The sequence below is a fragment of the Erythrolamprus reginae genome, chromosome 4, assembly GCF_031021105.1.
Source record: "Erythrolamprus reginae isolate rEryReg1 chromosome 4, rEryReg1.hap1, whole genome shotgun sequence".
Taxonomy (NCBI): Eukaryota; Metazoa; Chordata; class Lepidosauria; order Squamata; family Dipsadidae; genus Erythrolamprus; species Erythrolamprus reginae.
The window spans coordinates 18,105,163-18,122,570 of NC_091953.1; the positions used below are offsets into that span (position 1 = coordinate 18,105,163).

The following is a 17,408-nucleotide window of genomic DNA, read 5'->3' on the forward strand; positions in this document are numbered from 1 at the left end:
CAGAGAAGGCTCTTCCCCTGGGTCCCGCCAGCCGAAGAGACCTAAAACAGTACAAAGAGATTGAAAGTAATAAAAAATTCAACAAGGCTTTTGACATCTTAACGGAAATCATGATAAAAATCAATACAAAAACTATAGCAAAATATAAAACCCAGTTAAAATTCAAGGTATGTACCACTAGTCAGTCAGCTGGGACCAAAAGCATTTTTGGATAAACACTTTTAACTTGTTTATAGTATCGCAACAAGATGAGATCTACAGATATTTCAGAGTGAGTGGTAGGGAGATAATATTACATGAAGTTACAGAGAAGGCTTTTTTAGCTTCACTTCTAACTCATTAGCATCACACGGAGAATGAATTTTCTGTAGGGCTTCAATCTATGAATGGACAGGATATGCAGATTTTGTTTTGGGAACAAGCTGCCTGTTGTATCCTGGAGTGGCACTATCATATTACTTTCCATACATTCTTAGCATCCAATGTCTCAAAATTCTGGGCACACTGATCGAACAAATTGGAAACTTCACAATAGTCAATCTATGGTACTAAAGAGACTACTAATCTTTCATCAATACCACCACGAAGCAAGCCCAAAAGGAATTCAGTTCTATACACCCCAGGTTAAAAAAAAGACATTGATAACTGCAGTGTGTCCTGATCACGCACAGTTGCTATGGTATCTTTCAGTTTACTTACTTTAGTATGCAAATCAAAGCAGAGTATCAAATGATTGCCTGAATGACTCAGGGGTAAATTCCACTTACCATTGCCACCAGTTTACATTGCGATGTTTTGTACGCACTCACTTCGCTTGCACGCTCGCATATGTGCCCTCATGCAATTTTATATCCATGCATGCTCTGTAGCTAGAATCAGCCTGAAACACAGCTGGGGAGTTGATCAGCTATTCTTTGGTGAAGGAATAAAGGTTGGTATAGACCAGGCGGGGGTGCCCACTTACCACCGCTACTGGTGCAATGCATGTGCAGCTCTGGATAACCAGCAGGTGGGTGGATTCTGGTGAGATTTGGCTTCTGTGCATGCACAGGAAGCAAAATCTTATGAGAGGGCGCACTCATGCGATAGATAGATAGATAGATAGATAGATAGATAGATAGATAGATAGATAGATAGATGGATGGATGGATGGATGGATGGATGGATGGATGGATGGATGGATGGATAGATAGATAGTTGGATAGATAGATAGTTGGATAGATAGATAGTTGGATAGATAGATAGTTGGATAGATAGTTGGATAGATAGTTGGATAGATAGATAGTTGGATAGGTAGGTAGGTAGGTAGGTAGGTAGGTAGGTAGATAGATAGATAGATAGATAGATAGATAGATAGATAGATAGATAGATGGATAGATAGATAGTTGGATAGATAGATAGTTGGATAGATAGATAGTTGGATAGATAGATAGTTGGATAGATAGTTGGATAGATAGATGGGTAGGTAGGTAGGTAGGTAGGTAGGTAGGTAGATAGATAGATAGATAGATAGATAGATAGATAGATAGATAGATAGATAGGTGTTCTTCCGGCGTGTTTCAACCGCCCATAATTACAGGGTAATTAGTCCAGGAAGACATACACCACACGATAAAAGGAAAACCCAAAAGTTTTTATAAACAGAAAAACAGAAACAGCTCCCTTTTTAAATGTCAAAGGGATTTTCTGGTACACACAAGGCACAGGTTAAATGCAGTCCAATTGCTCACCCAATAACTGGGAAATTGAGTCCAATTCTAAAGTCCAGAGAATCCACACACAATCTTGAACAGCACAAAAACCACGATCTTGACGAAACAATGAATCAGATAAACTGCCATGAGGCTAAAACACCAGGCTGCACTTTTATCTGTAGCACTAATTACAGCAGCCCCACCCAACCACAGGTGGCCTCATTTTCTCTTGTAATAATCCTTCACTTGTTTTCTCCTATGCATCACTCTATGCATGCGTGGATGTGTCATTAATTTTTGTTCAGAATCCAGGGATGATACGGATGATTGATCTCCTGGGCTGTCTGCCAAACTCCCCTCTTCCCTGTCACTCACGCTTCCTTGGTCAGAGGAGGCTTCGTCGGGAGATTCCATCGGGAGCAAAACAGGCCTGCGGCATTTGGATGTTTCCCCCACATCCACCTACACATTGCTTGGGGCAGGAGCTGGTTTTCCCCACATCCACCTACACATTCCTTGGGGCAGGAGCTGGGCCAGAGCTAACCACAACTGATAGATAGATAGATAGATAGATAGATAGATAGATAGATAGATAGATAGATAGATAGATATCATTTGAAAGATTAATAAATAAGTTGAGAAATAGAATGCAAGATATATTGTGTGACAAACAAAGAAAATATTTCAAGTTTTTGCTTGATGGGTTTGATTAAATTGTCTATATTTCCTACAGTCATACAAAGTGATGCCGTACTGTATTCCCGTTTATTTCTCTAATTGAAAAGATGAAAGTACTCCTAATGCAAGTTCCAGATCCCTGGGCTATACAATCATAAGGATATCTGTTTTGAAGTTTGTCTTACTTAGTACCAAAGATATACTTTGTAGGGAGAAAATCCATTTTGTTAGAATTACTTGTCTCAACATCATTTAAAAGAGATGATTCCATTTTCACCATAAGTTGTACAGGAGAAAAACACTTTAATGCAGGCAAAAAAAAATATATCAGTTGGACGTTTTGAGTAAACATTGCCTAAATCCTTAGGAATAAAGAAAATGTAAGTAAAGAATAATGGAGATATGAGAAATATAGAAATAATTCAACAGGGTAGTCTTGTTAGATAAAAGAACCAAAGCTTAGCTTTGCAGGACATGATAGTAAGTTTACATGTTTTAATATTCTACACTGAATTGTGCTTGTGTTATATTGATATAGAGAGGTACAGTGATACCTTGTCTTACAAACTTAATTGGTTCCGGGACGAGGTTCTTAAGGTGAAAAGTTTGTAAGACGAAATAATGTTTCCCATAGGAATCAATGGAAAAGCGATTGATGCGTGCAAGCCCAAAATTCACCCCTTTTGCCAGCCGAAGCACCCATTTTTGCACTGCTGGGATTCCCCTGAGGCTCCCCTCCATAGGAAACCCCACCTCTGGACCTCTGTGTTTTTACAATGCTGCGATTTCACTGAGGCTCCCCTCGCTGGGAAACCCCACCTCTAGACTTCCGTTGCCAGCGAAGTGCCCATTTTTGCACTGCTGGGATGCCCCTGCTGGGATTCCCTTGCAGCATCACAAAAACACAGAAGTCTGGAGGTGGGGTTTCCCATAGAGGGGAGCCTCAGGGAAATCCCAGCAGCACAAAAATGGGTGCTTCGCTGGCAACGGAAGTCCAGAGGTGGGGCATCCCAGCGGCGGCGGTGGGTTTGTAAGGTGAAAATAGTTTGGAAGAAGAGGCAAAAAAATCTTAAACCCCGGGTTTGTATCTCGAAAAGTTTGTATGACGAGGCGTTTGTAAGATGAGGTATCACTGTATATTGGTATAGATAGTTAATAAGCAAACAGGAAGAGAGACAGACATGTAGATTTTCTCTACCATAACCTGACTCTGACATGGTCTTCCAATAGTATCTGGCAGTAAGTTAATATACTTGTTCCTATTATAGATCAATTTGTCAAGCATGTCCATAGTGAGGATATGAGCACTATAGTACTTCTACTTGTTTTTCCGCTGACATGTCTATGTAGAATTTCAGTCATCCAGGTCATGATTGCCTCAAATATGCTTTTTTTTCACCCCAAGAGGCAACTGCACTTTCTGGTTTTTATTCAAAGTTGTTCTACTTCTCATTCCCAGAAGCTTCATCAGCTCTGACTGGATGGTGGGGAATGAAAAGATTTATACTCCTTGCAGACAGCTGGACATTTGCATCTTTTTAACAAGTCGTTGAGGCTACCTGGAGGTTTATCTGTCTCATCAGAGTTACTTGAGTGGTGTAAAGGTGTTGAGTCTGGTGATTGAAGAGGCTTGAGACAGGTTTCAAGACAAACAGCTCTTTGTTTAACTCTGTACAGCCAGTTCTGACAGCTTGGCCAATCAGCGGTCTCCATTTTCCCGCCTAAATGGAGGATGGAGGACCTGGTTTTAACCAGGCAGTTTGGATATCTAAGAAAATGGATGTGGAGCCTTCTTCGAACTGTGTTATAGACTGGAGAGAGATGATGCCGGATCCTCACCCCCAACCCAGTTGAGATAGGGTTGTCCAGTTTTGACATAGATTGCCTCTTTGAACCTTTTCCAAACCAGCAGTCCTCTCTCTGTCCAAAATGTGGAAGGCATTTTGGACCGAGTCCAGGTGCTTCTTGGGGAGGGGAGAGAACCTTTGGGTTTCTCCTGACATCATCAAAGATACATTACATTCAAAGACAGCCTGCCCAGTAGTGAAAGTCATATAATTCCACCAGTACTTGATGGTTGTGTTCTTGGGGAATTTTTATAATTCTTTAAATAATTTTTATAATTCTTTAAAGTCATCCACATGAATTTATTTATTTATTATTAGAGTTGAAAGGGACCTTACATCCAACCCCCTGCTTGAGCAGGAAATCCTACAGCACTCCAGCCAAATGGCAGTCCAATCTCCTCTTGAAAATGTCCAAAGTTGGGGAGTTCACAACCTCCACTGGTAGGCCGTTCCACTGGTTGATCGCTCTCACCGTCAGGAAATTCTTCCTTATCTCCAGGTTGAATCTTTCCTTGGTCAGCTTCCAACCGTTGTTTCTCATCTGACCCTCTGGTGCCCTGGAAAATAGTGTGGCCCCCTCCTCTCCGTGGCAACCCCTTAAGTACCTGTATACAGCTATCATGTCCCCCCCCGGCCCTTCTTTTCTCTAGGCTATCCATGCCCAGTTCCAGCAACCTTTCCTCGTATGGCCTGGTCTCTAGTCCCCTTATCATTTTAGTTGCTCTTTTCTGCACCCTTTCCAGAGTCTCTATATCGCTTTTGAAATGTGGTGACCAGAACTGGATGCAATACTCCAGGTGTAGTCTGACCAGGGCCTTATAGAGTGGTATTATTACCACTCTGGTCTTGGAGTGTATCCCCCTGTTCATGCAGCTTAGGATTGTGTTGGCTTTTTTAGCTGCTGCTGCACATTGCTGGCCCATGTTTAGCTGGTTATCCACCAAGACTCCAAGATCCCTTTCACAGTCACTTATGGTGAGTGTGGTTTCGCCTAATTTGTATGCATGTTTTGGGTTTTTTTTGCCTAGGTGCAGGATTTTACTTTTCTCTACATTGAACTTCATTTTGTTCGTTTCGGCCCACTGTACAAGTCTGTCTAGATCTTTCTGTATCCTGTGCCTATCCTCTGGGGTGTTGGCCACTCCTGCTGTAGTACAGTTCCACAGCTTATGAAGAAATACTTCTTTATCTATCATGAATTTTTCATCATTCAGCTACATGGGGTGACCCTGTGTTTGAACGATCAAGAGGAAAATTTCTGTCTATCCATTTTCTCCCTGCCACAAATGATGTTAGAAACCCATCCCTGTTCTGTCTGGGTCCGCCCAGACGCCAACACCAACCAAAAAGAGTATCCAGACACACTGGTAAAAAGCAAAGGCAGTTTATATACTGGAAAGCAAACACAGGTAACAAAAACTGTTCTTACAGACAGGAACATGATGAAGCTTCACAGAGGTTTCACGAAGTCCAGGGAATAAAACAGGATTCTTGCTGGCAAAAACAACACTGGAGATAATAAAACCCATGCCTCCCCCAAGTCTTTCAGCCTTCTAGGCCACAAGCCAAGATCAGAGACGCCAAGAATTGAAGCAAGGTCACAGGACTCCCAGTTGATAACTCTCCACAAGACTATAAGGGCGGGCCTGCCTTTTCAACCCTGCTGAGGAGAACCACACCCAAACCCAGCTGTTGCCAATTCATACCTTTCTAATTGGCCCCTTCTTTGAGCTGCACGTCTCTGCCTCATATCTATTATAGCCTGTGCGTCTTCATCCAATGAATCCAGGCTACTAGCTGGGGAGAGGGCCCCCCCCGGGGGTCTCAGGCTGCTCTCCCTCCTCCTCTTCCTGATGTTCCTCTCCCCCATCTGCCTGGTCCTCCCCCTCCTGTTCACTGTCCTCCTCCTCTGGGCATGGATCCGGCAAAGCTCCAGCAGGTCCGTGAGGAGCCTCAGGCTGAATCACAACAATCCCGTTTCTACTTTTAATAATAATACAGAACATTTTTTTTCTTACTTTTCTTTTCCCTTCTGATTAAGCGCCCACCTTTTCTACTGTAAGGATGATTTGCCCCCTACTAAATTCATTTGATTTACTAGAAGATGTGCTGACAATAGAAATGAATATCTGTAGACGTTGCTTGAGATAATTATGTCCTCTCTTGTTGAAAATTAATACAGTAATGTTTTGTTTGAAGTAAGAAGAAGCATATATGATTAGTCTCTTTGGAGCTACTATGTTTAAAACAGTGTTTTCATTAGAACAGGCTGTCATGTTTATGGGCATCCTCCCAATTTAAATTAAAAATACTTTCTAGAGGGGAGAAAGTTCTAGTTTTATAAATGAGCTTATTTTCTTCCTTTTCAAGGAAGAAAAAGAAAAAGGCAAGAATACTTATGGCGTAAAATTGGATCATAAACAAATATCTTTTTTAAAAAAAACAGGGAAGCTTATATTTCCCCCCTCCTTTCTTCTTTAATTTAAAACAAAAAAGCAATTAAGCTTTATAAGAGATTATTGTATTAATTTGTGGAAAATGATAGTGTGTAGAAATATGCTAATTTTATTTCAGTTTTATCAAAAGAAACATTATTACATGAGTTGGAGGGTGTCTGAATACAGTGACATCTTTTTTCCATGTTTTTATTTCAAAGCGCTTTTTATTTAAAACATATATTTTATGTAAGAAGGCGAGTTTTGGTAAGAATTTAGCTATCTCTAGTTTGCTGTAATCTTAATTACAGACATCTCTTTTCAACAATAATATTATAAATGAGCAACTTAGTCAAATCAAGATGATTTCAATCAATAATCAGAAATGGACATGTGGCACTTCCAATGCTGGTAAACCTAACTTCCGTAAATGGGTTTTGTGGTCCAATAAATTCTGTTAAGCTATGTGTTATCTATCCCTAAAACTAGGGTTTTCAACAACAGAAAATGGATATGATGAAGGCGCAAGTAAAAGTGCTATTTGTGTGATATATGTGTTTTTGTGCATGAGATGTATGTATGTATTGTATGTATGTATATGTATATGTGTATATATATATACACACACACACAAATTATGCATGGCCTATGTGTACAAGTATCTGCAAGTTGTCCCTGCCCAAAATCTTAGTTAGTGCATTTCTCTGGGTCTAAAAGATGGTTCTGGCACCAGAAATTATTTTGTATGTCTGTTCATTGCGGCATCTTACTTTACAATTAAGACTGCAAACTTACTCTATTTCAGAGGAGGTCCTTTGAAAGCTATAGAGCTAAGTAGACAACATTGTTATGCACATTAAATAACTTTAGTCTACGTAGAGGGGCGGCATACAAATCTAATAAATAAATAAATAAACAAACAAACAAACAAACAAACTTCTTAGACAGAAGCCAAAATCTTTGGAATCAGCCTATACACATATTTACGCTATTTTTCAGAATATAAGACACACCTTTTTACCCCGCAGAAAGGTGAAAATGTAGATGCATCTTATACAGTAGTATCTCTAGATACGAGCTGCTCCACATGCAAGTATTACAAGTTACGAACCACGACGCGAGCGAAATTTCTGTTCGACACCTGAGCTCAAATTCGGGATACGACCCGAGCTTCCACTAGGTGGCGCAAGAATCTCCTTGCTTCCGGTTATCTCGGCGTGAAAAACAAAGTCTAAAGGCATTCGTTCGAGATGCGAGTTGATCGACTTACGAGCTCGGGCATGGAACGAATTAAACTCGTATGTCGAGGTAGCACTGTACAACGAATGTAGCCCCATCCACCCACCCACCCTCTTTGGTCTCTGCCTACCAGCAGTTTATCTCCTTGCAGCAAACAGCAGTAGAACCTGGTTAGCACAAGCCACTGATTATCTGCTTCCCAACCCTCAGCTGATTGATTGAAGTTCATGGAAAGCCCATGTGCTAAAAGTGAAACTAAAACTGCATGGAGGCAAATTGCTGCAGGGATCAGACTGTGCAATCTCTCATTACTCACCAGAGCTTACAAAACTTTCACCAGACCCATCCTCGAATACAGTTCATCTATTTGGAACCCATATCGCATCTCAGACATTAACACCCTTGAAAATGTTTAAAGATACTTCACAAGAAGAGCCCTTCACTCCTTCACTCGAAACAGAATACCCTACGAAACTAGACTTTCAATCCTGGGTCTAGAAAGCTTAGCACTAAAATTCCTTAAACATGATCTAAGTATTGGCCACAAAATTATATGCTGCAACATCCTGCCTGTCGGCGACTACTTCAGCTTCAACCACAACAAGACAAGAGCTCACAACAGATTTAAACTTAATATTAACTGCTCCAAACTTGACTGTAAAAAATAAGACTTCAGTAACCGAGTTGTCGAAGTGTGGAACTTATTGCCGGGCTCTGTAGTGTCATCCCCAAACCCCCAACACTTTACACTTAGACTATCCATGGTTGACCTCTCCAGATTCTTAAGAGGTCAGTAAGGGGTGTGCATAAGTGCACTAGAGTGCCTTCTGTCCCCTGTCCTATTGTTCTCCTATATCTCCTATATCATTCTTCTTTCCTATATTTATTCTATTCTTTCACTGATATATTTTATTCCTACTTCTTCTCTTCTATTCTTTCTTAGATATATTTTTCTATGAGTATATCCTCTATAACCTTCATTATATATTTACTATATGTATACCCAATATAACTCTCATTGTGCAATGGACAAAATCAATCCATCAATAAATAAAATAAATAAAAAGTCACAAACTATAAATGCCTGTAGAATGTTCAAATTATAGTAGACTTATTTTTTTTAAAAAAACGCTTTATTATTAACTTAACAAAATGAAGAATCTTTTTGAAATAAATGCTTGATCTGAAGAGGCACAGTGCTATTGTATCTTCTTTTAAATAGCAAACAATATTTCCAGAAAGCCAGATCAGTTTTAAAGATCTGTAAAACTATTATCTGAAATGTAACAGTGTCCTGTTTTAGTATTAAGATAAGGCAGCTGAGTTAAACCCTCACTTGGTCATGTTTGGAGTAGATCTATTTAAATAATTGGGAGGAGTTAGTGTGATTACATTTAAGAAAACGTTCGGGGATTAATATATCGCCATAATGTACATTTCTCCAATTCTTTGCTATTTCTATGGGGTCAAGCACACATGTACAGAAATACACAGCAAACTGTGTATATTATCTGTGCCTTTTTTCCTTGTTTTCCTCCCACAAAACTAAGGTGTGTCTTATACTTCCGAAAAATACGGTAATCTTTCTATATCATTTAACATTTATGTATGTATGGGAGGGAAAAAGGCAACAAACACGAGCAAAAGAGGTAGATCTCCCTTTAGCCAGCATGATTAAACCCACAATTAGGCTTACCGCAGGGGGGAGGGAAGGGTGTGGCCCCGTGACACGGGCAATGAGCAGACTGAGTAATGCTTTATAAAGATGTTTGTCTCCCACGGCATTTTAAAACTCTGACGAAGTTAGCAGCACGCTAACGAAAGCTAAGTGGTTTTATTAAAGTTTCTATGTTCCGGTGATCGAGATGGCTGCTGCCTCATCATTCACGTATGTACCTGGAACTCGCATTTTTAGGACTATTCTTGATGTATGTATGTATGTATGTATGTATGTATGTATGTATGTATTAGATTTGTATGCCGCCCCTCTCCGAAGACTCGCGGTGGCTAACAACAATATAAAAAGAACCACTCATACATACAAGCATACCATGTATAAATTCTATAAGCCTAGGGGGAAGGGAAATTTCAATACCCCAACAGAGGTGGGTTTTAAGGAGCTTGTGAAAGGCAAGGAGGGTGGGGGCAACTCTGATATCTGGGGGGGAGCTGGTTCCAGAGGGCCGGGGCCGCCACAGAGAAGGCTCTTCTCCTGGGTCCCGCCAAACGACAATGCTTAGTTGACGGGACCCGGAGAAGGCCAACTCTGTGGGACCTAACTGGTCGCTGGGATTCATGCGGCAGAAGGCGGTCCCGGAGATATTCTGGTCCGATGCCATGAAGGGCTTTATAGGTCATAACCAACACTTTGAATTGTGACCAGAAATTGATCGGCAGCCAATGCAGACTGCTGAGTGTTGGTGTAACATGGGCATACCTGGGGAAGCCCATGATTGCTCTCTCAGCTGCATTCTGCACAATCTGAAGTTTCTGAACACTTTTCAAAGGTAGCCCCATGTAGAGAGCATTTTCTAGGAATTACTGTACTTCACCATCTTCTAGTCTCCAGAATGTAGAAGATTCCACCTCTGTTGAGTCACCATTATATGCTTCATTTTCTCTGGAACAGGCATCGAAGTCCAGTTTTTTGCTGTTTCCAGGGCAACCCCATGGGCCTAATCTAAACACCCTGCAGGCCGGATCTGGCCCATGGGCCTTGACTGTGACACCCTTGCCTTAGAACAGGGGTAGGCCAAGTTGGCTCTTCTGTGACATGTGGACTTCAACTCCCAGAGCTCCTGAGCTAGCGTGATTGGCTCAGGAATTCTGGGAGTTGAAGTCCACAAGTCATAGAAGAGCCAACTTTGCCTACCCCTGCCATAGAGGATATATCACTAAAATAAAGAATTTGCTTTAGTGTGATTAGAAGACTGTTAAACATTCTCCTTTCTGATCATCTGGTTTCTGATTAAATTTGGATGCAAAAATATTGATATCCAAATAGAGTATAGACGAGAACATTGTTGATTATCATATTTTGCACAATCTGGCTTTTTGAAGGTTGCCAGAAAATCTGAAAATATTTGGAAACTAACTGGCATCCTGGATGCATATTTAAAAAAAATTAAGTCTGTTGTAATCATCCTGGCGATTGTAATAATGTCCTTTTATGTGGTGTGGTGTTCCCCCCCTTTAAATAAATAATTCACCAGTATCACAGGGATGGATATTATTTGCAAGCTCCCTTGAAGAAAGATATGAAATACTGTTACATTAATAAATCAATGGCTGAGTAGCTGAAAGAATATTAAGTAAGATGATATTAATTGGGCAAAAGGTTTTCTTGCACTTTTGGGGTAGGGGGACTCACCAGAAAATGTTTTTAAAAGGTTGGCTGTCAATTTCACTATGTTGGAAATGTTAAATAGATTAAGAGATACTTATTTGCTCCATTCTTGTCCCATTTATCATTTAATAGCTATAAATGTATTAATATTGTTATGAATACCAATATACTGTAGAACCCTTGCATTATAATCCAAAAAGGCAGAATTTACAAATTTATCAAAACTGATTATTCGGTATAATCAAGGTTTGATGATACGTATGAACATTGGGCTGAATATTTTTAAGTGTAAATGTATCCTTGTTAGTGCTATTTTTTATTTCTCTTTTTTTCCTGTTTGCTACTGTGCCCCCTCTTTTCATTCTGTGTCTTTGCATATTTAAAAAAAATTAAAAAGATAATGGGGTTCAAATACAAGAAAAACCTCTATGTGGAAGGAAAGGGTCAGAGTGTGTATTTGTAGTTCTACTTAAATTGTCATGATTTGGTAGAAAAGGGGATTTATTTTCTTCATAACCCTGTAAAAGTTGTTAAATATTTTTTCTAGTCAACGAAGCAGTGGAAGTGATGTGCCGGTGCCTGGAGGCTGTTTGGGCTTGGATGGGTGTCAACAAACTCAAAGTCAACCCAGACAAGACGGAGTGGCTGAGGGTCTTGCCTCCCAAGGACAATTCCATCTGTCCATCAATTACCCTGAGGGGGGATCTATTGACCCCCTCAGAGAGGGTCCACAACTTGGGCGTCCTCCTCGATCCACAGCTGACATTGGAACATCATATTTCGGCTGTGGCGAGGAGGGCATTTGCCCAGGTTCGCCTGGTGCACCAGTTGCGACCCTCTTTGGACAGGGAATCATTGCTCACAGTCACTCATGCCCTCATCACCTCGAGGTTCGATTACTGCAACACTCTCTACATGGGGCTACCTTTGAAAAGTGTTCGGAAACTTCATATCGTGCAGAATGCGGCCGTGAGAGCCATCGTGGGGCTTCCTAGATTCGCCCACATTCCTGCAACACTCCGTGGCCTGCACTGGGTGCCGATCGGTTTCCGGTCACAATTCAAAGTTTTGGTAATGACCTTTAAAGCCCTACATGGTATTGGGCCAGAATACATCCGGAATCGCCTTCTACTGCACGAATCCCAGCGGCCGATAAGGTCCCACAGAGTTGGCCTTCTCTGGGTCCCGTTGACCAAACAATGTCGTTTGGTGGGCCCCAGGGGAAGAGCCTTCTCTGTGGCGTCCCCAGCCCTCTGGAATCAACTCCCCCCAGTGATTAGAATGGCCCCCACCCTCCTTGTCTTTCGCAAATTACTCAAGACCCACCTTTGTCACCAGGCATGGGGGAGTTAAGATATTCCTTCCCCTAGGCCATTATAAGTTATGCATGGTATGTTTGTGTGTATGTTTGATTTTTATAATAAGGGTTTTTAGTTGTTTTATTAAATTGGATTGTTACATGTTGTTTTTATCGTTGTTAGCCGCCCCGAGTCTGCGGAGAGGGGCGGCATACAAATCCAATAAATAATAATAATAATAATAATTTTGGTTATGGAAAAGGAAAAAATAACTATCAAAATTTTGGGAGGCAGGAGTCCAAAAGTACTTTCTAGTCATTCCCTCTTTATCCACAAACCTTCTGGTTACTTTTATCACCCTCTTGAAATACCTGCTTGTCTGTCTGTTTTTTGCACTAGCAGACAAAGTAAAATAGACAGGTAGTCCTCGAATTACGACCACAATTGAGCCCAAAAATTTATGTTACTAAGTGAAACTTTTGTTATGAGTTTTCTTGCCACTGTTAAGTGAATTGTTGCATTTGTTAAGTTAGTAACACAGTGGTTAAGTGAATCAGGATTTCCTATTGACTTTGCTTGCCAGAAGGTCACAAAAGCTAGTCACATGACCCCAGGACACTGCAGTCATCATAAATATGAGTCTGAATTTTGATTATGTGACCATAGGAATGCTACAACATCATAAGGGTGAAAAACGGTAATTAGTCTCTTTTTTCAGAACCATTATTAACATTGAACTGTCACTACAATAACTGTTACAAATCAAGGACTACCTGTTTCAGCCATGGAGTTTTAGCCATCCACCATTTTACTTTCTAGGGTACCATGGATTTATGAATATTTTTAGACATACAATCTTGTAGGACCTGTTAGGTGCCAAAAGAGATAATGTAGCTACAGGAGTTCTGTTATGATGGTTATTGCCTATCTTTACTAATTTTGTATTTGCTGCTCATTTTTATTATAGTTATCCAAATTCATAGATATGTAAAAACAGACTTTAAATTTCCAGAATATGCAAGAATTCCTTATCTTCTGAATTTGTGAAAAAGTTGTTAAATATTTTTTCCCCAGTTGGTTCTACTTTAATATATTAAATGCAAAGAAAATTAAAACGTGAGTGCTGGCTTTGTTTATATTGAAATTTACCAGTTCTTCTTAGTAATGGAGTGAACATGAACTTGATCAAGAAACTGTAGATTATATTATCAGCTCTATTCAATTGTTGGATTCTTTGGAGTTCTGCTTTTCATGTTCTTCTATATTTCAAATAAAGATATTTTAAAATCTTATTGTAGAACATCGTTAATTACAGGATGATTTGCAAATTGTGCTCTGATGTTCAAGTTAATTGTAAAAAAGAAACCCAGAATTTCTTCACTAAAGCTAATTTACAGCTAATTTAATTTTACTATTAATTTGACATAAAATGCATTATAAATTTCAGCTATCAACTGAAGTGTTTATCCCGAATTGAAAACTACTTTCTGTAATTATTCACAGAAAGCAAACCAGATCATTAGTTAAAGTATATATAATACAAATTTATTTTGATTGGCAATGTGTATCTTCATGAAGAAAACTGCAACTTTCCATATTACCATGTGATCAAAGCACAGGAAGGAAGCATTTTCCCTATACAGTAGTCTGGATCTAGATCTAAATCTAGAGATCATCAGCAAGACAGGATACATCTCCTTAAAGTTTAGATTGGAACTCTAGATCAGTGTTTCCCAACCTTGGGAACTTGAAGATATCTGGACTTCAACTCCCAGAATTCCCCAGCCAGCATTCGCTGGCTGGGGAATTCTGGGAGTTGAAGTCCAAATATAGATGCTGCCTATTGTTGCCATGTTGTTTTAATTATATATTTTGTGTTTCCTTTCAGTCTGCTCCCAGTACTCACGAGGAGTTTTTGCTATTTTTGGACTGTACGATAAAAGATCAGTACACACCTTGACCTCATTCTGCAGCGCCCTGCACATCTCTCTCATCACACCCAGTTTCCCCACAGAGGGCGAAAGCCAGTTTGTGCTGCAACTGAGGCCTTCCTTACAAGGAGCGTTGTTAAGTTTGCTGGGCCATTATAAATGGAATCGCTTTGTCTTCCTTTACGACACGGACAGGGGTAAGTAATGTTTCCCCTTCATAACGCTCACCTATGGAGAAATGTAGCCATCTGGTGCAGGAGGATGGGCAGGCTAAACCCGAGTGTGGGGATCAAATATGTCATCAGTTTGGAATCACTATGCTATCACAAGAGACCCAGGTCCAGCCTGTTAGATAGCTAGGAGTCAGCTAGCTAGAAGAAAGAGGCAGGACGCTTCTCCGGAGCAAAATAAACTGTTTATTCAGCACCAACACAGACAAGCAAGTGGGACGGACAGCTCCCTATTTATAGAGAAGCTATCAGAGAGGGGATTAAAGGGAGCTGTCCATTTTTCTCACATGCCAGCTGCTTGAGCTTCAACTAACCAGGTTGAAGCAGCAGTGGCGCAGTAGGGAGTCGAGGAGGAAAGGGATTGTAGGTTGAGGACTCTACACAGCCCCCATTAATTCCACTGACCCTCAACTAGTACCAGTTGGGTTTGACCATTAGTAGATCAGATTCTTGTGTATTTGTAGCATGTGATCAACTTTTAGGGTTCTGAACGTTGTTCTTGTTCTTGACTATGTGCCTTAGAAAGAAGAGACCCCAATACAGTGATACCTTGTCTTACAAACTTAATTGGTTCCAGGACCAGGTTCTTAAGGTGAAAAGTTTGTAAGATGAAACAATGTTTCCCATAGGAATCAATGGAAAAGCGATTAATGCGTGCAAGCCCAAAATTCACTCCTTTTGCCAGCCAAAGCGCCCGTTTTTGCGCTGCTGGGATTCCCCGGAGGCTCTCCTCCATGGGAAACCCCACCTCCGGACTTCTGTGTTTTTGTGATGCTGCGATTTCACTGAGGCTCCCCTCGGTGGGAAACCCCACCTCCGGACTTCCGTCGCCAGCGAAGCGCCCGTTTTTGCGCTGCTGGGATTCTCCTGCAGCACCACAAAAACACGGAAGTCCGGTGGTGGGGTTTCCCATGGAGGGGAGCCTCAGGGGAATCCCAGCAGTGCAAAAACGGGTGCTTCGCTGGCAATGGAAGTCCGGAGGCGGGGCATCCCAGTGATGGCGGTGGGTTTGTACGATGAAAATAGTTTGTAAGAAGAGGCAAAAAAATCTTAAGCCCCGGGTTTGTATCTCGAAAAGTTTGTATGACGAGGCGTTTGTAAGATGAGGTATCACTGTATAGTTTTTCTTTTATATTTATTATTTATTTTTATTTGCTGCCCATCTCACTGTCCACTGTTCATCCACTAAAGCTGTTCCTCCACTAAAGGGTAACTTTTTAATGATTTGCTGGATATATATAAGATCAAATTTATTTGGGTGCTAGAACTGTGCTAGAAATCTGGATGATTTAATTTATTTCCATTTTGCAGTGGGCTTTATTTATTTATGAATGTATAAACTGTTTCAGTCAATGGACTCCAAGCTTTTTAAAGGTTTAATTTTTTTTTGATGATGCAAATTTATAAAAATAGCAGAAAAAAAATAGAGCTTCAAGATAAAATGGAATGTTTTAATATGTTTTTTTAAAAACAACCTTGTACCTTATCTTACTATATTCTTGGTGATTGGACATTGACGTTTAAGATTAATTCTCCTCAACCATTTTAGGACTGTTCAAAAACGGGGAAATTCAACCATGAAAAGATATAAAGTTGCTGAACTGGTTTGCACCATATTTAGCATAAGGAGATATGTCCGAAGCATTTGAAATTTTAGTTTATTTCTGTTGCATTGCTACAAAAATGGACAAATGGACATTTTCTTTCTTATTGCAATTATTTCATTTAATTCATTTATGATTTTGTGTTTCTTTTTATGAATCCTTACCTTGTACTATTTTATTTGTGCCTAGTTCTCTTTTTGTTTTTAAAATGTATAGATAAAAAAGCTTTGGAGCATTTTTTTTAAGGGTTTCACTTGTTTCTGCTTTGCAGTTGGTTTTGGATGAGCAGAATATAGTAAATAAGACAGAAAAATAAATAAATAGTGATAGTTCCCTTAAAAAAATATCCCCCTTTCTCTTCTAAATTCCAGAGATAAATTATAGGCTCACCATTTTGAAATATGTGACAGCATACCACAGCCAATTTCAGAATTTTCCTCCCTGAAATACATTTTGCAAACTATTCCTCAAGAAACTCTACAAAAAACTTGGAATATTATGAATACATTTTTGAGATGGAGATTGATACAATTTTTCATATGAAAAAATCCAGAATGATTGTTCTGCTGTCATGTAGCCTGAATGAAATGAAAAGTCTTGCTAATTTTCTGGTTAACCACTTGATATCGCAATCTTTCTTGCCAAGGATCAAAATGACAAACATGTTTGATGAAATAACCTTTAGCTGACATAAATGTGTGGCAAAACAACATTTTCCCACCAGCGTCCTCTTTTCTCACTTTCCTAAACCTCTTTCAAAAACCAGCTCAATTTAATCCCTCAATCTTCTGCAGCAGTTATTAGTAGTTATAAGTACTGGTCATGGACGTGGTGTTAAAAAGCTGAGGTAGTATTTCTTGGATATAATATTGACGATAACTTGAAACAGCTGCTTTCCAATGATGTGCCTCTCTAACTAGCTAGTTAACTAACTTCATGAAGCAATTGTTATAAAAGGCTTACATGCTTTTTACCATCCTTACCCTTTGTTGTGGTTAGCTGTGGCCCAGCTCCTGCCCCAAGGACTGTGGATGTGGGAGAGACATCCACATGCCGCAGGCCTGTTTTGCTCCCGGTGGAATCTGATGATGAAGGCTCCTCTGACC

At 40.1% G+C, this 17,408-nt stretch overlaps 1 protein-coding gene across 2 annotated transcripts in view; it reads left to right on the plus strand.

The window, feature by feature from the left end:
• The window catches only part of GRIA4 (glutamate ionotropic receptor AMPA type subunit 4), a 316,665-nt gene that overhangs the window by 110,419 nt on the left and 188,838 nt on the right, over positions 1-17,408 (plus strand). For both annotated transcript variants that reach the window (XM_070751668.1, XM_070751669.1), the window contains exon 3: positions 14,426-14,665. In XM_070751668.1, coding sequence (XP_070607769.1) covers positions 14,426-14,665 — 240 coding nt within the window. The remainder of the gene's footprint in view (positions 1-14,425; positions 14,666-17,408) is intronic.